The sequence below is a fragment of the Sander vitreus genome, chromosome 21 (assembly GCF_031162955.1).
Source record: "Sander vitreus isolate 19-12246 chromosome 21, sanVit1, whole genome shotgun sequence".
Taxonomy (NCBI): Eukaryota; Metazoa; Chordata; class Actinopteri; order Perciformes; family Percidae; genus Sander; species Sander vitreus.
Window position 1 is genome coordinate 15,553,199 of NC_135875.1, and position 24,717 is coordinate 15,577,915.

Here is a 24,717-nt window from a genome sequence, read left to right on the forward strand (position 1 = left end):
TTAAAGAGGATTTTAATGAACTCAAACACAGCCACTGCCTGCCGCCCACATGCAGCAGTAACAAGTTCCTTAACCATTTGTATGTTCTGACCTTCTTGCTCGGCTCCCCGCATGACAGTCTCTTCATTATGCATCAGATTAACACAAAAAGAGCCTTTGTTCTGGAATTACTTATAATTAAGTGTTGTATTGAGGATCGTGGTCTTGTGTTATTGTCGTAGGGTGGTATTCTTTTGAGCTCATTGGAGGATCAGTGAGCCGTCCAAACAGTCTAATTTAATTTTATGTTTGTGCATTCATGTTGGGGGTGGGAGTTTGCTTGATTGTGCAGCAGTGCATACAATGTGTTAATGTGCCAGTGCTTATAATTAGCACAGATATGTACTGTAAAGGGTTGCAGAGCAGTCTATCCATCAGTGCTATTTATATCATTAGTAGTTTTGTGTTGTCTCCCGTGCCATTCATCTCCTTTGTCTTCCGTAGTTTTAACACAATCATCACATGGTGAGGATTTCACCATATGCCTGTCTGTGTATTTGTAGCTTTTGTCTTGTTGACAGTGCGTGGGTTTGTGTGTGTATGCCTGTCAGTAGCAGACCAGACATGTGTGTGGGGGGTCTGTGCCTGTAATAAGCGCAAAGCCGCAGTGGAGCCCATCCCCTGCTCCCTCCCTGAGATGCCTTTACTTGTAGTGAGGAGAGGAGAGGAGCCGCAGCCCATGGACACTCCTTCCCCGTCTCCAATTGGAAGAGAGAGGCCGCCTCCCTCCCCTGCCTAATTGGTATGCAGGCGGCGCAGTGTGTGTATGAGGAGAGGGAAGGGAGAGAGAGGTAGCAGTCAGTGCAATGGGATAGAGGAGAGCGAGGAGGAGGAGGAGGAGAGTGAATGAGAGCTGCTGGATCTGCCTTGCCTGCGTGCGTGCCTGCCTGTCGTCTGCTGAAGCTGGGTTTACTGCCGCGCCACGCTGCACTGGCACAGAGCAGAGTCACGGCCCATTTGCACCACCGTCTGCACTCTCAGCACCAACACGGAGCCACACAGCACCGGTTCTTACCCCAGCGACACCCACCAGCAAGGAAATCCAGGGGCAGAGCTCACCAGGCATTCTCCATCATCAAGGGGGGGACGCAGCAGCTACAAAAGGGGCCTGACGCTACAATTTAGGCACCAGCTGCTACTTTAACCAAATCCCCCTCCACCTTATCCCAGCCTTACCAACACCACCACCACTCCTCTCTTGCTCCTCCCTATGCCCTTGTCAGCGGCGGCTCCTCTCACCTCCCTGGCCAGTATATGGATAGAAGCTCCCTGTTTCAGCTCATACAAGAGCAGGTAAGCGAGTGAGCAGGCAGCGGCAGAGGTTTCTATGGTTACGGGCTCCTGGCCACCTCACCGTCTATCCAGGGATTGAGACGTGGAGGCTGGGGGTGAGAGCTGATGTTAGGATTGATAGCAGGGGCTGTTTGCACAGGGAAAATGAGAGCGTGAGACAACACGACGGACGCAAGCATCATGGAGCCATGTGGGCCCAGAGAATGTGAGGTCAGATCATGAGCCACGGGGGGGGGGGGGCTTCATGTCATGGTTTATGGGAATGAGGGAGGGAGGAAGGGGTGTTTGTGTGCAAATTGAGTGATGGATATGCATGTATAAATGGATGTATAGATGGATTGATTGGAGCATTCTCTATTTGATGAATGACACAAAAAGCATACGATAATGGTCGATTATAGCTGCTGCATTAGCAGCAATCATGCTGCATGTGCATGAAATTGTGTCTGTTCCTGGGAATGTTTTTCTTTGTGCTTTTTCTTGACTTGTTTCTGTTTACCACATCCCCAGTCTTATCATCTCAGGGTCACAAAAAAACAAAGATTGCAAGATTATTCAGCTTTTTCATTTCCAACGAGGCAGTGCCTGTGAAGTCCATGGTTTCTTCTAGAATAGAAGCTATTTGGCTTTAAACAGTTTTCTTCTTTTTCAGCCCTGCTGTTGAAAACACAGTGTTAGTGGCCATATTTAGGCCAGTGGAAAATATTTATCTTGACATCTGGTTTCTTAGATTCCTCTATACCCAAACTGCTGTTTTTACTTTTCAGTCAGATCTATGTTTGAGTTAAGGTTTGGTCTACCATCTCCAAAATTAACAAGCCAATATGGATTTGAAGGCAGAAAGCTATGTCTATATTTGGCAAGTGTTTCCTGAAAACATATGTTGCTCGTGCGTGTGCGTGAGCGTAAGTGTATGTGTTAACTCTAAGCCTTCTAATGTGTCTCGTGTTTTTGATGATGAACTGGGGTTTTGGCTGATGGACAGATAGATTGGGCAATCATTCTGTCCAAGAGGGAGGAATCAATTAACTGCTGAAGGGTTAGGGGTCAGGAGTGGCCCATCAACAACACATCGATCAACACACTCAAGAGCCTTGGGGAGAAGTGTGTCTGTGTGTGTGTCTGTGTGTGTGTGTGTGTGTGTGTGTGTGTGTGTGTGTGTGTCTGTCTGTCTGTCTGTGTGTGTGTGCACAGTTGCATTTTTATGAATGTGTTCGTGTGTTTTTATAACAAGTGGAGGAAGCCCGTGTGGGTTGAGTGAGAAGATGCTCTGTGGTCACACTGGTGAGTCATATAAGCACTACAGTGATAACAACTACTTAGTAATACCTCAACAACACATATTCCTTCATAGACACATTTTAATGCAGTATCAAAGAGGCTGACTCATCTGTGTCAATATCCATTTTCGAAGTAGCAGGTCCTTGGGCTGCAGATGAAGCCAATACTTCCACACTGTAAACGGCTGGTTGTTTTATTGATTGTGGGGTTTGCTGTGCTTGCACCACTATGTTCATGTAGACAGGCCACAGTTGAGCACACTGTGGTCCCATTAAGCTCAAGTCTAGACCAAATCACTCACTCTGGCTGACGACAGGCTTTTTCCACTTTTGGGACTCCAAGCAGACTTTGATTTGGAAAAGGTCTCTCTAATTAAACCAGAATGAAGAGAAAACAGCTTTTGGACTGTGAACAGGCAAGCTTGTTTTTAGCAAAGCCTGCTGCCTGTCTAAACATTGGGCACTTTTCTGCTTGTCTCATCCAGGAAAATGTTTTGCAGAGCATGCCTCGTTTTTTTGCACCTCCAGATTGAAATAGTCACGTTCACTGGAGGCTTCCCACAACGACCACAGTGTCCCACCAGCCTCTAAGCAAATCTACGAGAGCACCTAGAGGTCAAGTGCTTTGCTTGGGGGTATTTTCTGCGTAGCCATTTGTAAAGGGAAAGGATTACTCTGTCACTGCTTAGTTTTTACCCAGTCTAAGGTTTTAAACCTGCAACATTACACTTTTTTTTTATATAAATATTTAGATTTAAGCTACAACTGGCCTAACATTCCTTTCAGTCAAACACACATTAAATGTTTAAGGCACTAAACTTCAATGCTTTTGGGGTTTCCTAGAGTATTCCTCAATCAGGATGTTTTGCCTCAGAAGAAAAACTGCATGCTTAGTTTATATGAGCAGTGCAGGTGTAAAGAAGACGGTATATTGCAGCCGTATCACACAGAATCACATGAAAATGCTGCAGGGGGAGACTAGGAGAAAGCAACAGTGGCAACATGAGTGAGTTTTTTATTAGTCTTTGTCTGCAGGAGGTTGCAATGCTGAGCTCAGGCTATTTCTGGCCTATGCAGGCTTACACATATGCTCATGATCAGAACACACACACACACACACACAGACGCAGTTTCACTGATAGTCTTTCTATTGCAGCGCCACTGATAAGGCAACTCATGGTCGGCAGCACCCAGCCACTAAAGTACTCTATCATTAGTTGGTGAATATATGTTTTGTTTTTTTTTGTTTTATTTGGATCCCCATTAGCTTCAGCATAAGCTAAAAGCTATTCTTCCTGGGGTCCTACAATCTATCATGTGACAATACAATTTATGACATCACATTACACATCATACGCACAAGACATTATTCAGATTACACAACATTTGAAAATACCTCTACCTAACTGAACGTTGAATTGATTTGGTTTTCACTTTAGGTAAAATAAAACTACATCGTACTGCATGCCTTGTTGGATAATGATGTATATCAGTACTAAAACATAGTTTTGTATATAAAGTAAAAGGTGTTTTGTTTGTTATAACATTATGTAAAAAAACAAACATTAGTGAATACACAAATCTGTTTTTAACTTTAAACCATGAGAGGCTTTCATGCATTTTATCAACATTTGATCTAAACCCACATGAGAGCCACACGTGCCGCTTTATTCTGAATCATTTGTAGTTTTCTTATATTAATTGTTGAGGTGCTGGACCAAACCACAGAACAGTAATCAAGGTGTGAAAAAAACAAAGCATGAAGTACTTGTTTAACGGTCTGTAGTGTAAAGTTTTTTGCACACCTTTTAATAACAGACAAAGTGTTGCCCATTTTAGTTACCAGTTTCTGAACATGTCTATCCCAACACAATCTGTTATCAATCATCACTCCCAAAAGTTTAGCCTCTTCTCTTTGCTCTACAGAATTTTGCTCTATGCTGAGTTCAAGTTTCGGTTTAGAACATAAAGAAAAAGGAGTTCCAACCACTAAACAGGTTGTTTTAGATCAATGAGAATCAATTTGTTACTCCTTATCCAGTCCACGACTAACTGTAGCTCTCTCTGTAGTTTTGTATTTAAATTAGAGCTGTCAAACGATTAATTTTTTTGAATCGCGATTAATCGCTGAAGTTCTATAGTTAATCACGATTAATCGCATATTTTATCACATGATTAAAATTCTATTATTTTGCATTTCAGTTTTTAAGTACATATTAACAATCAAAAGCAATTTTTACCAGTGTATCTTGATTGGGAATCAAATGAATGCAAAGAAAGTTACTTTATGAACTTGATTTTAAGATTTGTAATTATTTATTTACTGTAAACAAAAGAAAAATGTGTGAATTTGTCATTATTGCACAATTCCTCCAAGTACCTAACTAAAAAACTAAAAATCCCTATCCTTACTAGAGTCAATATAGTGTTTAGTAACTCCTAAATAATGTTGATTACTCACTGACGTCCAGTGATCAATGTCAACTTTGTCAATTTCAACTTGTCTTAGAGCCGTCCGGGAGTTTTGGAAAATAAAAAGCTCCATTCAGGATTTCATTGCTGCTGTCTTTCTCCATCATGCCTGCAGCCTGCAGCAGCAGGATGTGTTATGCGGAAGTGGCAGCTTGATGATAAGTAACGGTGCTGCAAAGGGTCAAAATAGTAGCCTGTTAAGCCGAGTGAAGTGTAAAATAAATTAATAAATGTCGGCATGCGATTAAAAAAAAATGTATCGCGTCACGTCGGCCCTTAATCGCATCGCGATTAACGCGTTAACGCTGACAGCCCTAATTTAAATCACCAATATCAGTTCCTGCTAAATATATAGTGGAATCATCAGCAAACATTGAAATGCTTGCTTTATCTAAAACAGATGGAAGATCATTGGTAAAGATTGTGTAGAGGAGCAGCCCAAGACAACTTCCTTGAGGCACGCCATGTTCCACAACCCTTACCTTTGAAAAGCTTCCATTAAAGTAAACTAATTGTCTTCTCTCTGTCAAATAACTTTCCATCCATAATATTGCTGTTCGTGAAAAACCATAATATTTCAATTTTTCAGTAAATCATGATCAATTATATCAAATGCGTCATTCAGTTCTTATCTGGCTTATGTATATCTCTCCCATATGGACGTGAGGTTCTGAATACTATTTTGACATACTTATATCAAGTAGAGAGAATAGGGCTCAGTCCCTTTTCATCATTCTCTGATGGTAATTTGCATTGAGCTGTATTTGAAAATGCCTCTGGCTGTTTGTACTGTGTTTAAACGCCAGGAAATGTAGTTAGATGATTGTCTGCATGAAGGAAAATCCCTGCGGGTGTCTCTCTACACTCGTCTCCACTTGAGGAGAGAGTGGTTTGGATCTAACGGCCATCGCATCGCAGTGCCAAAGTAGTAAAATTTGAGCATAATGATGGTAAACGGCAGGGCAGAACGTGCATTGTGATGATTACGGAGTCAGTGGCCCAGTTGTTGGTGAACACCAGTGAGTCCTGAGGGCAGCAAAGATTAATCAAAAGGGTTTTATCTGATGCCATGCATATATGCTCTGCCCTGTAAATGCCACTGCCCTCTGCAGATACACACAGTCCTGTCCAAGCTTGACAGCCTTGTTCACAGAGACCAAAGTAGTCCTTAGTATTGGCTCTGTGCCACGGGGGTTAGTCAGTGGGAACTATACCAGTGCTGGTGCTGCATTCCTACCTAATGGAAGTTATAATCACCATCTGCCAAAGTGTAGATACTGTTCATTCAACAACTATCAACCTTTCTAGGGACTGTTAGTTTTTTATTTAGTCAAAAAAGACTTGACCCTCCCTTCGCCAGCACTAAAATTTTCTATTACCCTCCAGAATGATTGGGAAAAGACACATGACCCTCCCCAACAATTTATTGATGTTTTCTGCACTGGTTTGCCCTTGGCAAAGATGTACAGTTAGCCATAGTGTTTTACATCCATGACATACATGACTTAACCTCTGCTTCCTCATCTTACACATCACACTCCACTATTATGGTGGCCATTTCAGTAGATTTACTCATTAACATTGTTGTGGAAACACACATAAGCATGGAAACTAAATGCACACTTCCTGCATTACTACATTACTTCAAATACTAAGTTACTCCTCTAGTAAACTAGTATCGCTGGCTTGCCGCCCGGCCTGTCCACCTTCACAGACCCCGCTGTGAGCTGGAGCTCTATCAGGAGACTCGCGGACAAGAGGCGTTTATTTCCCCGATCGTTTGTTTAAATAACTCAACACACATATCCATTATAAGATTAACTGGAACCTGTGGTTTTTCGAAGTTATAAAGCTCCACAAGAGATTGTGGGCGCAAGCTCACTGACCGGGCTGTCACTCACACACGTGGCCACGGAGCAGGCAGAGGAGAGGGAGAGCAGCGTCTGACGGGGCAGAAAGATACCTGTCTGCCTTTGACAGTCTTTTAAATAAATGATAACATGTATATTAGATCTGTCAGTCTTTCTGTATCATAGGCGCCGATTTATGTTTTCCTCTGTGGGTGCTCATACGGGCACACGCCCTTTAAAAAAAAAAAAAGTAGGCTAGTCAAGAAATGTTTGCATTTCAGAACCTTAGGAAATGGACAGCGGCCGAAACAAACACACATGCCTATTAACTCGATAGTAATGCCATAAAGTATGCTGTCTTTCAACTCAGGACAGCGCCACTTCTCACAAATACAGATAGGATTGGAGATGAGAAGTTTAACTGACATGTAACCGCGATCAGCGCTCACACGCTCCACTTAGCACCAACTGCAGTGTTTAATTTTAAATGAACAAGCCACTTTGAAATTTTGCTGTTCTCATGAATACAAAAGTTGGGTGACCCTCCCCCCCCTAGACTAAAAAATGTTGGATGACCCTCCCCTCAACAAAAATAAAAAGACATGACCCTCCCCTATTTTCCCGGTCCCCTAGCTCTTTTACTTTTGACTTTAGGCTTACACCCTTTCGGTCTATGGTAAATCTCTTGTGGTGTTGCGGTTTCTGTTTTGTATGTAATTAATACAGACCAAATACTTTAATTTCAATATAGCTGACTAGGTGGTAACCAATACTGGGGTGTGTTCAAACATGGATGCCTCAAGTCAGCTGGAGCCCTATTCAAAATAAATCCTAGTTTGAAGATTTAGGGTTACTTATACTATTCACTAACCATTTGTCATGCCAGAAAATAGTTTGATCAAAAAAATTTAATTTGCTATCATAGAAAACACATTTGAGAAGCTGGAAATCGTGAACTTTTGTCATAATTTTCTTGACAAAATTACAAAAACAATCCATTATCAAAATCTGGAAGAGCCTCATAAAACAGTTGAAATTGTGCCATCTTGAGTTGGCTGGTGATAATTAAAGAGAATGCATGCAAAGTGAGTGGGTATCTTTATCTACTTTCTGCCTGATGTGATGGCAGAATTAGCTACAACTCTCCTAGTGCGACATACACGTGCCTTGTCATTGGTTGTGTGTCAGTCTTCTATAGGTAGGACGATAGAAGTGGCTGTGTTTCAGCCCACTGGCTGTACGTCTATCATGGCTAGGTTTTGTGGTTTGTTCCCGGGCTGGAGGGTTCACCCTTGAGCCCCTGTGGAACAGACTGATAAGTCAGTTGTGGGCTGGAGTCAGTCAGAGTCGCTGCGGTGGAGGTAATAGAGGTCCAGAGGGTTAACACTGAGATCATTCCCCTGCAGTCAGCATTCCTCTCCTCTTTGCCCTCCTCCTTCTTCTCCTCCTCGTGTATACATTTCCATCCCATGTCTTGTCCATCTCCTCCCACTTGCTCTTGAGCCAGCCAAGTTGCTCTCTGTGCCTTAACACGTCCAACTTCCATCCATAATCTCCCGCCCCACCTCCCTTTACATCTAAGCCCTGCGCCCGTCTTATTACCACCTCATTCTAATCTCATTGGTGTCTTCCCATCCATCTAGTGTGAATTTTGTCACCTATATTTAATTTAGTCTTAGTCTTGTGCCAAATGTCCTCGTTAGTTTTAGTCATATTTAGTCATTCACATATCTTTTTTTGTTAGTCAAGTTTTAGTCGACTAAAAGTCTCGTCATTTTAGTCTAGTTTTAGTCAAAAGAGAACTCAAGGTATCTTAGTCAAGTTTTAGTCAGAACATTTTTGTCTTTTTTTTTAAATAACAAAGTTTTTCTGAGATTATTTCTGATAATCATTCCCCCCGCGCTGATCATTACACACCATCAGCAGAAATAGGAGATGCAAGGACACAAAGACAGCGATCTGAGCTCAGAGATAGATATAGTTTGGAGAAAAGTGTTTTCTGAGAAAAGACAGAGGCTTGCAGCAACAGCACAAACTCATTCGGAATATTTTGAAGGCGTAACAGCTGAATATTCTATCTCATGATGAAAACGATGACGATTGTAGACGAAAATCAAGAGAGATTTTATCTTAGTTTTTATTTTATGCAAAACGTTTTAGTCTCGTCTAATGCATGTTAATTTAGTCTTAGTCAGCATTTTGGACATTGGTGCAGTCTCATCATCGTCTCATCTTAGTCAGGGAAAAAAAGGTCGTTGACGAACATATTTAGTCTCATCTGACGAAATTAACACTACATCCATCTGTATTCTATTTTCCCTTCAGCCTTTCTTTTATCATCTCTTTCTCTCCCCCCTTTTGTGTCTTTCCTTTACATCTTGAACCCCAATATGTTGGGGGGGGGGGGGATATGCAAGAAAGAGATGACACGCAGGCGACTGGTAACCATGGCAATGCATGCAGCTTGTCAAAGTGTTGCCCTCACCAGTGTTGGATCGCTTCAATAACTGCCTCCCTCTCAGCGCTTTTTCCCTCCTTTTTCCAACCTTTTCTTCTCTGTCTCTCCCCCCTTGTTCATCCACGTCACCAGCCTGCCCAGGAAAAAAACAGGCTCTTCTTGCCAACACTCATTCATCTCTCTCGTTTACCTCACCTCTAATTGATAGCCCTAATTGGCTACAAGAACCAATCCCCCACCTCCTTGTATCCTCGGCAGACAGGCTCCCCTGTGCAACGTTCTTCCTGAATAAGGTCAGACTATGAAGGGAATAGTATCTGTGCAGTATGACAGCTCAGTGTCAACACTTGGTTTGCGTAAATGTGCACAACCATATACAGTTTGCCTCTGTGCTGCTGCTGTACGTGCAGTGACGTGCTGACATATGGAGGCTGACAGTAATCAGACGTCCCCCGTGTGGCTCTCTGTTCCCCCTGTCAGCCTGGGCTGAGCCAGGAGCACATTAGAATCTGATCTATCTCCCCTCTGTGGCAAGTGGATGCAGAGCACTGGAGTGTGTCACAGCCTTCTTATAGGAAAAAGAAGACGAGCCAGACTGCTGGGTTAGGCAGGCGCACAGAATAACAGAACGAGGCGAGAACTTCTACTTTTTTCTTTAACTTCATCATTTTTCATGTCTTCATCAACCGACCACCAACCTCACCTCCCTCTCCCATTTTCCACCTACCCTCTCTGCTGTCTTTTTTGTGCTGTCTCTCCCCCTGTATTCCCCACATGCCACCCCGGTGCCCAACACATCACAGATTCTTGCCATATCTGCACCATTTTGCTCAAGGACAGAACAGAGCCTTGTTTTAGCAAACGTCCATTGGACACTCAGTTAAGGGGATTATCTAAAAATAGATCTGGGCCGTTTTTTTCCCATCTTGGTTCATTTTTGTTCATGAATTTGTTTTTACATGCATTGCAGATAGCCTTGACATTGCTGGCTGTCAGGAGCTGAGTGTTGAAATTATACAGAGATGTGTGACGGACAATGACCAAGAGGGATGTAATATAGTATGGTATAGTTTTGCCCTTAATGTGTAAACAGACCTCACTTATGTGCATGATTTGAAGAGTGTAATCAGGAAATCCCCTTGAGACAACAATGGTTGTGTGTGTACAGAATCTTGGTTAATATTGGTTAATACCCATTTATATGCTGTTAAGTCATGTTGGTTTAGAGAAAGTAGTGTTAAAGTGTCATAACTGACAAAATAGCTTTGATACATCAGCCAGCAGTGGGAAAACACTCATGCCGAGTCAAGCATCATAAAACTAACACATTAGTTCCTGCCTCCACTGTGCTCTACCAGGTGAATATATACATACGTTTTCAGGGGAGTGATAAAAGCAGATTAAATGGAATTAAAGGGATGCTTGTGTTCAACTAAATGTCTGCAAAGAAACTGGAAACAGTGTAGAGGGAAGCAGAGCATATACAGTAAACATGTTTAGGAGGAAGGATACACACACACACACACACACACACACACACACACACACACACACACACACACACACACACACACACACACACACCAATGGATTCCCAGATTGATCTCTAGCTCCTTAGTTGAGCAGTAGTGCTTTAAGCTTTGAGCCTGCTGCAGTCAGGACTGACACAGCGCAGCGAGGTTTAATGCCGCTCTTCTCATGCAGCCGATGAAACGCCTTTATCTAACCATGTCAGAGCAGGCCAGGTCCAGACGGCAGCCTAGACAGGATTCTTCCTGTGTACTCATGACATGGGCAACGATGATCCAGCACGACTGACTCCACACTGATGCAACATCTGAAAGCTCACTCCTCCCTGGGGCAACCAGAGGCCGTCGGTTTACTGTCTGAAACCTAATGAGGCTGTGTTAGCATTCAGGAAACAGTAAAATGAGAAGCGGCAAGGGCTCTTCCCATGTGGTCTCTTTGTACTGCTCCAGTTTGTCCTCAGGCGCATTTTCACAAACACACTCAGATGTACTAAGGAGAGCTGGCATGAGAAATTAATGTTTCATTGCAGAGCAATTGAATGCATCTAAGAGGAGAAGGTGAGGGAAAAAAAATCAAGTAATAAGTAGGTGAAGCTGCCGCCTGCCCAAAAAACCCCACATTACATAAACCCAGCGTAGATGCACACTCTATACTTTACAAGCCATTTTTAAGAGTGTGCTATTTTAGACAGCCACATTTTTATGACACTCTCCCGCTTAAATCAATTACGAGGAGCAGCACTGGCATACAGATGTCAGTGAGTGGTATTTTTTTTTTTTTAAAACACACATGCAAACAAACTGCAAATGTGACCATGGTCGGACCCACACAGTCAAATAAAGCAACCACTCAGAAAGGTCATGAACGGGTATTAAAAAACAAAAACTTAATTTATAATATAGTTATTTGATTTTCGTTTTAAAATGCAAAATTTGAAATAGAACTGGACCTACGAAGAACAAGGCAACTAAAAGAAGAAAAATTATACAAGAGTAATCATCAGATGATGAAGAGTGCTTCTGCCTCGTCTGTGTGGAACCATTTTCAAACAGTCGTCCAAAAGAGACCTGGGTAAAATGTGTAAAATGCAACAAATGGGCCCATGATGCTTGCACCTTAGGCCATGCAATTTATGTGTGCCAGAATTGTGACTCTGAAGATAAGTCTGATTAGTAAAATACAGGGCATCTGTTTAATTCAGAGGTTAAACATATTAAGTTAAGCAAGTTATCTGCAGCATTCCATTCAGTTATCATGAATCTATGTGCAAGCCAGAGAACGTTAGAGTTTAAAGTTCAAAGTAAAGTGGTCTTGCCACTTAATGTGTTTTGATTGAAATGTGTATTGTTTTCTCTAGGCATGATTGCTTATATTTCCAGTTCTGGTTTGAATTTAAAAATTAAAATCAATATTCACAATTAAGTAATTGTGTTCTTATTAGATAATCTAGTGTGTCAACTTACCCGCCGATGGGGCAAATTGTCACAAGTGCACATTCTCCATTCAACAGTCTACAACTCCGTAATGAGATAAGAGAAGAAAATGTTATGAATACAACATATGGTCCCAAGACTTCCTTCTGTCATTTGGTATGACATTTATACCATTGTGATGTATGGTGGTCAGTAAATGTTAGACAGTGTGAGAAATGTGACAACATACCCCACTCTCCCTATAGGGTTTGGCTGAAGCCGAACCTGAAGCCGAACCCTACCGAACCCTATATATATTGGCTGGAATATAATGTTGGAATATACATAGGGTTCAGCCGAATATATATATATATATATATATATATATATATATATATATATATATATATATGGATTCGGCCGAATCCGAAGCCGAACCCTATATAAATTGGCCGAATATACATAGGTTTTCGACCCGAATATATATATATATATATTCGTATATATATATTCATGTATATATATATATATATATATATATATATATATATATATATACACTGGCGCTGTTGCATTGGAAATGACAACATCCGGTCTCTGAATAGGCCTATGAAAAAACAGGCCTGTTTTTGTTTCTATTTTGGAGTGATTTTATTTTGTTGTTATGTGAAGTAGAAAATGATTATCAAAGCATATTTTTAAATATCTTTCATCCTCTTTTGACCAGGAAAAGGAAAAAACGCCTTGTATTTCAATTTCAAATTTTGTATTTTAAAACGAAAATCAAATAACCATTTGTTTTTTGTTTTTCAATACCTGTTTATGAAATAAAAATCGAATTACCAAAAGATACACTGATCGTTACTGCGTATTAGAATGACATGCCCGCCTGTTTTCTCTCGCTGCTCCCAACAACAACAGCCATCCTGTGGTTTGCTGTGAAAGACCTGCTCCTTTAATGAGGTGGATTGGGGCTTTTTCTTTAGGCAGGTCTAATTCGTAGAGGCAACACAGCTTAATTAATACTACTGTCACTGTCTGAGCTCATGGCTTCAGCCCTGTAGCTCTCATTTGTCTTTATGAATATCTATTGTGTCTCTGTGTATACATCTTAGCTGTCTATTACTGATGCACTCTCCCTCAGGGCAAACTGACGCTTCATCTCTGCAGTGCTGCTTATTATGAAAAAACAAACATGATGCATAACTGAAATAGCATTTTCAATACATGCATTATCAGCAATTGTCTAAAAGTTGGCTGTTGTTTTTGCAGCTGGACCCAGACAACACCGGTTTCATCGCAGTGGAGAACTTCACCAGCTTGGTGGAGCACCATGAGCTGCAGCTGGACCCGTCCAAACTGGACATGCTGTTAGCCCTGGTCCAGAGCAATGAAGAAGGACAGGTGTGCTACCAGGAGCTCATCGAGCTGGTGAGTGGAAACCAGACGCACGTACACAGATATACAGAGAGCAATGCAGAGGGAGTCGCATGATGCATTTCATGTCCTGCAGCACAGACGCACATTTCCACACATACACCCACTTTTGTTGGATTTCAGAAAAGGTTACAAAATTGATTCAGACAGAGCCTGGCAAGCTCCGCAGTGGCGAAAATTGACTCGACCATTCAGGTCGTTGTCCTGCAAAAGGAGGATCAATCTTTCCAGTTAATGTGTCGGTAAATCCAGGCACTTAACCTCACAAGCCGTGCACAAGCGAGCACTACAAAACACTCACACCAAGCTGACAGAGCCACATTATTAGAGCAACCAATTTTATTTCTCATAACTGATATATTCAAACAAAATGAATATATTAAATAGTGTAACAACAAGACGGATACTGTCCAAGAACATGTTTTATATACTGATGTGAGAACAGTGTGTGTGCTATTATGTTCTCTTAGTACTTAGTACTTACAGTTTTTGTCCTTTGCCTCTGCTTTGAATCAGCCAGGCTCTTTATTCTCTGCCTCTTCTTTTTCTTCGTTTCCTGCCTCTTCACATGTGTTTACTAGAAATTCACGAAAAGATGTACGTGTGAACGGCTGATTCTCCTTGATGGATTAATTGGAGTGCTGAGAAGAGCACCTGCTTGTCGTAAACACCGAGATTAATTAGGCAATACAATTCCTGGAATATTTTCACTTCACTTTTCATTTCCCCCTCTCTTGCTTTTTCTCTCTCTGTTTATCAGTCTCTTTTTTAGTATCTTTTTCGCTCCCCGTGTGTTGTCCATGATTTGTGATGAAGGCCATACAAGGCCACTCAATTTGGAGCAGGTCCCATTTCTAAAGTCTGTACCACTACAGAGAAATCAGTGTTGAGGTTCTGCTCCGACAGTGCAGCCTCTCCTTTCCTTAACGGAAGTGTACAACTATCTTCCTACGCCATTCTTGAAGTGTTATTATTTGTATTTTATTTTTTATCCATCTCATTTCAGTGCATTCTCATCTACCCTTCTTCAAGCCAATGTAATATTATCCCCCCTTTCTTTGAACCTGCCTCTTTGAACCCTCAGATCTCCTTTCATTCTACACTCGTGAGCATATGTTATAGCTGAAAAGAAAACCTGCCTCGCCTCAGAAAGCACCAGGGAGACACTTAAAATTGCCCATTAGCCAAATGCTAATTGCCTTCGATTAGCCCAGCATTGGTAGTAGCAGTCAGTAATCTGAGGTAATTTGAGAATGCCCAGCCTCACACAGATATTGACCCCCAGGTCTGATTTTAAAGATTTGTCTGATACACACACATTAACGCACACAGGCCATGTCCACACCGTTCTGTGCATGCATAGAATTTGCATATATACAAGCGTTTTTATTATTAATTAATGCAGCAACCCTCCTACTCATCCTGGGATCCCTGGGATGAACTCCAGGCTGACGCTCTGAAAGTGCCGTATGTAGCATGACATTTTCAACCAGGTCATCAACAAATACCCCTGGCTTCCTTTCTCTCCTCCTCTCCTTTCTCTCTACTGCACTATGACTAATTTTCACCTAAGTTTCTCCAGTCTCTCTCAAGCCCGTATTCTCTGCTTTTTGTCCGACCCTTCTCTTCCTCTATCTCCATTCACATCTCTGTGTCTCAGGCAGATTTATTAAGTAGCGCTTTATGGTGTGTGACAGATGACAGTTGAAATTTGATTTGGAAAGTTCAGTGCTGCCATTATATCATAGCCAGTATCATAGCCAGTGCCTCTAATGTGGTGTCTGTATTGATTGATTGGAACTCCCCTGCATCGTATTAAAATGGACATGGCAAGTGTGTGTGTGTCTGTGTGCCCTCAGTCCATGCCTTTTCGATGCTTTTAGCCTGTAAGCTTTTGCCAGTTAACGGGTGTGTTCAACATTTTTCTGATTTGTTGTTCTACATTCACTCAGTGGAGCTGTGAATCCACGGTGCTTTTCTCGACCTCAGTGGGTGTAAATGTGTTTGAATCGCGCCGTTAGACAACAGCTTCTGTGTGTGTGTGTGCTTGTGCGCATCTGTAAGTACAAGACTGTCTCTGACATTGTTCATGTTCAACCCATCTTTCATGCAGGGTGATCTTAGCCAGAGAACTCCATCAGTTCAGCCAGAGGGGTGAATAAGTAACGCTCTGCTAAAACCTCTCTTGGGGAACTGTATACACACACACACACACACACACACACACACACACACACACACACACACACACACACACACATATACACTCACCAAGAGTATGGTCCGTATCTGACTACTAATCCACATCAGCAGCACAAAAAAAAAACAGCAAGACAACCGGCACACATTTTGACATGTTTACGCACAATAATACACGCAGGTTTCGTCGATGCAGGAGGCTGAGAGACACCAGAGGGGACAAAGTTCACACATGGGTTTTTGGGGGGACGATTCTGTGATAGACGAGCATCTGCTAATGGACTGAGAGTACAGTAAGCCTGAAGTCGGATATATTCCTATGTGTGTAACTGCACGAATCGATTTCTTTAAAGAGAGTCATCCGATGCTGTTATATACCAGCTGTGTAACTGAAGAAGTGTGTCATTGTTTTCCTTCGGGTGGTAATTTGGCTAATGTTTGACAGAGATCCAAAATGGCTGCCATGGTTAATTACACGGGTAGAGGGTGTATTTTAGAGATTATGGCGAGGGATTCTCTTTGTTTAGTTTGGAGGATTTGAAGACTGTTGCTTTGTGCCTCATTGTTACCCTTCTGCCCAATTGTTGAACCTACTTCTTCTGTTGTAATATTTACGTAATATGTTTTAAATTTTTTTTCTTTTGTCACATACGAAGCAGTATTGTAAGAAAGAGAGCACTTACAGAGAGTAGAAATGACCTTCACCTACAGGCCCAGTCGAAAGACACTGCAGTTGATATATACAGTATTTAAAGGTTTTCAAGTTATTCAAAGTCACATTATTGCCCACAGCCTACCTATCAACATCACATCCCACACCAAACTCCAGTCAAGGCTTTCTGTTTTAGATGGATTGCAGGCTAAAAGTGATGCACTTTGCTTAAGTGTCCTGGAGTGAAGGTTTGTTTTTTTTCTCCGTTTTAGCACCGCAATGATTAAACCATGAAGGAAGGCCGCAAACTGCTGAGGGGAAAAAGGTGGACTCTCATTTTAAAAGGATTTTGGCAAGAAAGAACCTGAATATCTGGGTCAGGGTAGAATCTGTGAGGCGGAGATCTGTGATTTAGATTCTGAGAGTGTACGAGTGTACTGTATGTGTCTGAGAGAGAGAGAGAGAGAGAGAAAGTAAGGGAGAGGGAGTTTTTAGGTCTTTTGAATGACTCACAAATTTGATAGTAAACATTCATAGTGAGACTTTTAGTTTGATGGTGGTGAATCACTATGTAAACTCAGTTCATTCTAGTGAAGATAAATGATTTTTCATGGCCGCCACAATAAACTGAGCAAAATCAATGTAGACACCTGAATATCCTTTAAACCATGTTTTTTTTATTGTTATTACTAATAAGTATTGAGCTGTGAGGTATTGACCATGTGGTGTGGCTAATTAATCCATCAAGGACAATTGACTAGAGCTGAGAGCTGCATGTACAGCAGCTACCAAGAGGAGGAGGAGGATAGACTCCTGCTGTTTGACACACACACACACACACACACACACACACACACACACACACACACACACACACACACACACACACACACACGGCTGTCAGTTTGGCCCATTCAGTCGGAATGCTATCTTTATCTTCGTGCTCTTACCCTCAGCATCAATTATTCCCTGGCAGACGTTGCTTCGTCAGGAAACTTCCACCGTTACCGATGCACAAGTCTTGGGATGAGATGCGATTTTTGGTGCACCTTTGCTCTCACTCCTCTCAGTGCGTTATCTCATGTTTTGGCTCCTCATTTGTGCCTTACTGTCTGTTCGCCGTCTCTCTCCTGTCATCACTTCAAAAGGCTGCTAATGCTCACTTTAGAGGCGGCAGTCCTGCATGTCAGAGTAGGCGAAGCAAAGTGATCGCTATGTTTAGCTGTGTCTCCTGGGAGTACATTTTTACAGAGACGGCATGAATGGGAGAGAATACAGTGTGAGGTGAAGAGGTGGCAGGTGTTGTCACCGAGCCAAACAAAGATGAAATAAACTCAGAAACAGAAACTTTTATTTAAAGAAGAACAGAAAGGCCAACAGAAAGGAAGAACGCACAATTATATTTACATCACTTAACCTCTCTCTATCCCACCTCTTTTCTTCATATAAATTTCATCTTTTTCATTGTGAATTAAACAATATGAAGATATATTTAGAATGAGAAAGGAGATGTCTCACCTTCACTGTCCATTGGCGGCATATGGAATCGAGCTCACCCAGGCAGGCAGCTCATCTTCCCCTGTTAATCTTCCCCCTCTCTGCCTTCTTATGTCCCTCTACTCCTCTTCTTTTGCGTTCACTCCCTGCCTCAAGTATAGTATAATTGCATTTTCCAGGCCTGATTTCCATACTAAATATGTATCCTTCCATCTGTGGGAGAGCCAGCAGCCCAGCTCGACACCGTTCTGGTTATCATTGTGCAACAGGCCCCTCACACCCTCACTGTAGTGTACAACCACCAGTGTCATAATTACCCACAGTTAGGGTAGTCACCACTTCCAGCTCTGCTAACTTCCAAAGCGGATTAGCACTTTTTTTCTTCAGTTTTTTCCTCAGTGATTTCTTGAAAAAGTCTGCTACTCCATTTATGGAGCAATCTATGAAGCATTTCTTTTTCATTATTTGCTCATGTATTTACAGTCTTTGTCCTCCAGTATATTTAGCTCATTAGCTTTTATAGATATTGACCCTCAATTTCTTTCACCATGCCCCCTGCTGTGTCTACAAGCAGCAGGACCTGGCTAATGAATGGTGTACTTTAATGGCGGGTTGTACTTCCTACAGGCCCCCTCTGGAGGTTTCATTACACTTCATACAAAGCTGCCATATTGTCTAAGGTTACTATTATTAGAAACCTCTACATAAGGTCTGCTGTTTTAGATTTATACTGTTAATCATTGCAGCTGCTGCCCAAATGCCCTCTTTCTCCTCCACTGCTTTTCCAGGAAACTAATTTTCATGAAGTGTCACGTCACATTATAGTACATATTTTGATTTAGAGATAATTACATAGTCTGCCAGTTGTCCCCAAAGGATCTGTATTGTTTTAGCTTCTCTGGAGACTTCAAGCATCTGGCAATGCCACTGAGTATTAAGTAAATCTTACCTGTGAAGCATGCATGCTGGTTTTCTATAAGAAAATGCAGACATTAACTGTAAAAGATCCCTGCTGTGAGTAGCTGGTCAGACAGTATTTTCAGTGGTATCTCTGGTGGGAAAGAATCCACTGTGTTGGTATCCAGTATCCAGTTCTCTGCTTTGGCTGTCAAAATAGTGGCATTAGGATGGTTTTCATCTTAAGCCTCTATTAAAGAACGTATCAAGAGTTGGTCCTGCTGGCCTGCAGGCTGCTGCAAAGCTCCTGCTCACTTAGCAAACCTGGAGTCAGTGATAACATGAATACACACACACACACACACACACACACACACACACACACACACACACACACACACACACACACAGGTTTGTGGCACTATCTTGTGGGGACCTGTCATTGACATAATGCATTCCCTAGCCCCTTACCCTAACCTTAACCATCACAACTAAATGCCTAACCTTAACCCTTACCCTAACCATAACCTAATTCTATCCCTAATCCTACAACCAAATCGTAACCCTCAAACAGCCCTTTAAACTTGTGGGGTCCAGCATTTTGGCCCCACAAAGCTGTCGGGACCCCACAAGTATACTGAACTCCCCGTTTTTGGACCCCACGAATATAGTTAAACAAACCCACACACACACATACCCTTTCTCCCTTTCAATGCAATAGTTCCTCTTAACAAAGATTTGCTTTTCAAGGGCAACATCACTTCAACAGCCCATTTGTTATGATGTCTGAGCTGCAATCAACTGTCTAAATCACAAACATTAATATTCAGCTGCAGTTCTGTCATCTGTCTTGTGGCAAAAAAGTGATCGGCAGTTGTTTAGACATGTAACATGGCTTTGATATTAATATTTTAATTGCTGCTGAGATATTATATTATATTTATACATTTTATGTCTAATGCCAGTTAAGCATTAAGCATGAATAGCAAAAAAGAAACTTCACTCTTCATTGAAGCCTCTGAACAACTGTCAGAACAACAGAAAAAGTCTGAAATGAAAATAATTGTAATTTCTTTTCCCCCGACAATTTGGTTATAAAAGTAGAACTTACATAACCCGTCACACTATCCCTTGTGAAATCCATCCTTTATGAATGTTGGCTCCCCATCTAGGATGATTAGTCACACTGATGAGCTTCTCCTCAGTTTACATGAAAAGAAGCTATCCTCCTACCCTCACTTAGCATGAAGATAGTTATGGATTTAATTGCTAAAATGAAACATTCAGCAGCAGGCGATGATGAGATCTGTTCATCCTGGTAAGGTGTGCTCTTCCAGCTGCTGACAGTAATTCTCATAAAACAGCTTGAGACAAGTTTATTGCAAGAAACATTAAGTCATCAAGTAGCAAAAACAAACACAGGGAATGACCTGTCTGCTGATTTCTTAAGGTCACAATAATAAACTAGCCTGTCAACTTTCTCATCTATTCTTATTAAGATGTTTTTAGAAATATGCTTATTTGCTCTCTTGCTGAGATGGATGAGAAGATTGCTACAACTCTCATATCTGTCCGTTAAATATAAGGCTACAGCTGGCGGTTGGTTTAGCTAACTAAGCTTAGCATAAAAACTGAAAAACAGTCTGTCAAAGGTAACAAAACCACCTACCATTACCTCTAAAGCTCACTAATTAACACATTTTATCTTGTTTGTTTAATCCGTAAAACAATCAAAGCGTAAAATCAACAAGTTGTGGTTTTACGGGTATTATATGCCAATTATGTGACTATTTCTTGGCCTGGAAGTAACTGCCTGTCAACCTCAACCCCAACTTCATGGTGAAGACTTCATGAAATTAAACGAGATTTATCGGTTACTTAGTGAGCTGTAGATGGGCTCGTAGGCAGATTAATTACCTTTGGACAGAGGTAATTAGATAGTTAGGTTATTCCCAAAATGCGGAACTATAGGCCTACCTTTAAATAAAGTAAAAACGTGCCCTGTTAGAAGTAAGTAAACTGATGTTTTTTAAGCTCCCATCGTCTGATTTGGAAAACGATGTTCATCGCTCCTCTGAGTTTCTTTAAAATCCAAGCAGTTGTCCACAAGATATTGCACTGAGCTCCTGAGGGTAACACATGCATGTTTTTTCACCTTTTTCCTCAGATGAGCAGTAAGCGCTCCAGCAGTTTCCGACGGGCCATTGCGAATGGCCGCCGCACGCTGCAAAGGGAGATCCTGCTGGACGAGACGGGGCTTGGTCTGTACAAACGTTTTGTGCGCTATGTAGCCTACGAGATCCTGCCCTGCGAGACGGACCGGCGCTGGTACTTCCACCAGAACCGCCTGTGTCCCCCGCCTGTCTTCATCGCCATCGTCACCATCGTACAGGTGAGATTTAGGAGGTGAAGTCATCAGACACCGAGCTGAATATAGATTTTTCTACTGATGCAGCCCACTGATTCAAATATTCCTAAAACACAATATTTTACTTGAGTTTGCGTGTTAGTAACCCAGAACCCTGACTTTAGACTGTTTCTGTAGGCTCAGTCGTTCCCTTCTTACCCACTGAAAAGATGGCATTAAATGACCTATTATATTCATTTGGGGGAAAAAAAGGAAAACCACTAACACGGACCACTGTTGAATGGTTGAGGATTAAGCGACGAAAATAACCTACAGCTTTTTCACAAAACTTCCCCTAAAATCATCATAATTCAGAGGAAAGAAAGCCAAGTGCTCTTATAATGCCTCCAATTGGCAATGAATGGGCTGTAATGACAATGAGGACGTGATAATAACGGTTCACATTCGTTTTAATTCACAGAGACAATGAGTCATTATTCTATGAAGAGAAATTAATGGAATTGAACCAGATGTGCCTTTTTTTCTGCAAGCAGTAATTGTCTCCACAAGTCTAATAAGCATCAGCTGAGGAATCCAGAAAGAGAAAATGTCACGTGTCTTTCATGTAGCACAATGGGGTTTTGTTTTGCACCTTTGTACCAGCAGTCTGCAGAGAGAGTGTGTAATGGGTTTGGTGTCATTTTGCAGATTATCGTGTTCATGTGCTATGGCATCATGCTAAACAAGTGGGTACTGCAGACCTATCAGCCGGACTTCATGAAGAGCCCCCTGGTCTATCATCCCGGCCACCGTGCACAAGTGTGGCGTTTCTTCAGCTACATGTTCATGCACGTTGGGTACGTTCACAAACCTCCACTTGACCTCATGTTGATGTCTGCAGCACTGGTTCAGTTCAAATCTGGTTGGTTGTTGTTGCAGACGATGCACAGCTGTAGGAGGAACACTTATCTTGTGTTTTCATTAGAATGTTGTTCCCTCTCTGTGCTCTCTCATCAGTTTGGAGCAGCTGGGGTTCAACGCTTTACTGCAGCTGATGATTGGCGTTCCTTTGGAGATGGTCCATGGCATCTTACGAATAAGTCTGCTTTACATGGCAGGAGTGCTGGCCGGTGAGTGTCTTTTAAAATAAGTGTATTATTATGGAAACCAGCATAAAGTGGGTGCCTTTTTTTTTTCCCGTGGGGTGCCTCAAGACAAGACTTGTTGATTTCCATTAATTTTATTGTGCATTTCTAACAAAACTAACGCTGATGTAAAATATGTAACAGATATTCATGGTGTCATTTTTTAGCTAAAAAGGTGTGTCCATGTGTATTGTGTGGGTGGACTTGGTCGTGGGGGAATTTGTTAGCATCTCGTCCTCAAGCTGACACCCATGAGTGGCCTCTTTGATAATTTTGATAATAAATGCTGACCCGGCTGGTGGCCCAGACCTTTGAAAAATATACAAGTCAACAAACCAAATGCAGCCGAGCTGTGCCCAGAGGTCGGGCTGCAGCACTCAAGTCTGTGAGTGTTGACAAGAAACCTCATTAACTTTTGTCCCCCTCCAAGCCAGTTTGGAGATTGGAGTTTGGAGATTTTTAAATCTGCACTGATTGCTGGATGTGGTTTTCTCCCTGCAGTTTTTTGCTGTTAATGCGCATTTTCAGACGTCATATCAACACTGCTGCATAAACCTCTTTTCCCTTTCATCTTCACTGGGAACAATTTGTGTCTTGGATCTCCTAAATCTCTTGCTAACAATTATTTGATTACTGTCGGGAGCAATAACCAAATTCATATCAAGTTATATTTGTTTATTTTCAGTAATGTGATTTTTAGGCTAAATATCCAAGTTCTTTATTTATTTATTTATTTATTTATTTTCCTGTCCTCTCTCTGTACGTAGAGTATGGAGTTAAAGTTGCTCAAAACTCTTGCTGTGTAAAAGTCAAACCCTCACTTCCCAATACACTCACATGCACACACACTCTTAACACTTCTAAATTATTGTAGCTTTGATTTATTAGAGAAAGCAAGAAAGCATGGGACTTGGAGGGGGAAAAGTGGGAGAGTGAGGCAGGGTTTCTCTCTGGGGAATCAGCCTATAAGTGCAGTTTGAGATGCTGTTTGGAGATTTAAGCTGCCGCCTGAATTAAAAAGGAGGAGAAAGCAGCGAGGAGATGGTGATATTTATACCCCCAGAGCCCGGAGTTGAACTGCATTCATTAGAATTTCTGTGCACGATTTACACTGTGGTGATCAAAAATGTAATTTTTGTAGTACTGTAGTGTAGCAGTGTGTAACTGTGTGCAATTAAATATTTTTTTTTTTTTCTGCATTTAACTTTCAACACAGTAATAAATGAATTCCTTTTTAACAGTGAGGAGGAGCTTAGCTGCCTCACGGTCACATGAGGATGAACAACTTTAAGCGGCATAATAACTTCACCTTCTGATTCTGGTTGATGGAATGGAAATTGGAACTGTGCTGGCACAAATGTTGTGATCTATGGGGAAATAGTCCATTGAAAAGCAGGTTGGGAAGTGCACCTGGACTCTTTGTGTGTGTTTGGAGTTTTGGAGGAGTCAGTGGGGGTTAATGACGAGAGAGACGGTGCCACTGCTTCCAGGTGAGGGATCAGGCGAAGGCCACCGCCAGGGTTTCGGGCGCAGCAGGAGGTTTTGGTGTCGTGAGACACACTGGGAGTGAGGATGGCATTATTGCATGGAGAGATTTTTCATTTTATGCAAGTCAACATGATGAATTTGCGATCCTTCAAATTGGCTTTTATAGCAATTCTTTTAACATTTCACTTGTTTATTTGGCTTACATCACAGTAGAAACACATCTCAATTTTTTTTTTTTTGAATGAAGTTCATATAACAAACGTTATAGCCATGCTAGCTGCCTGACTCTATGCCCAGTAGATAGATTTAGATATGTGAATTATAGGATCTATGTATTTGTTCATGTACCTCCTTCTAGCCTCCCCTTCCCTTTTTTCACTGATCTATTAAATGTGTGTGTGTGTGTGTGTGTGTGTGTGTGTGTGTGCGCGTGCGCACAATTTGGTTCGTAGTGGTTTCACTGCCTCACACACAGCTTTCCCCTCAGTCTTTGTAAACTCATTGTTGCTTGTGGATGTTAGAAATTGCCTAGTGCTTTAGATTACTAAGTGAAATTCTATATTTTTCTCTTCCCTTCTTCCTCATTTTGTTGCCCATGGCTGTCTCATGTTTATATTCATGCCTTCTTATTCTAGCTTATGAGTTCAATCATGTCGGCTGTTGCTATCAGCTTTCGCACGCATGTTGCTTTTTGTTTTTTGTTGGGGCAGCGAAGTTTTCA

At 41.7% G+C, this 24,717-nt stretch overlaps 1 protein-coding gene across 2 annotated transcripts in view; it reads left to right on the forward strand.

Moving 5' to 3' along the window:
* Positions 1-823: 823 nt before the first annotated feature.
* rhbdl1 (rhomboid, veinlet-like 1 (Drosophila)) overlaps positions 824-24,717 on the forward strand; it is a 48,198-nt gene continuing 24,304 nt past the window's right edge. The window contains exons 1-5 of one of the 2 annotated variants that reach the window (XM_078279983.1): positions 824-1,332; positions 13,607-13,765; positions 21,184-21,408; positions 22,072-22,220; positions 22,381-22,493. In XM_078279983.1, the coding sequence (XP_078136109.1) occupies positions 1,294-1,332; positions 13,607-13,765; positions 21,184-21,408; positions 22,072-22,220; positions 22,381-22,493 (685 nt within the window). In that variant the 5' untranslated portion in view covers positions 824-1,293. The other variant, XM_078279985.1, reaches the window with a different exon arrangement.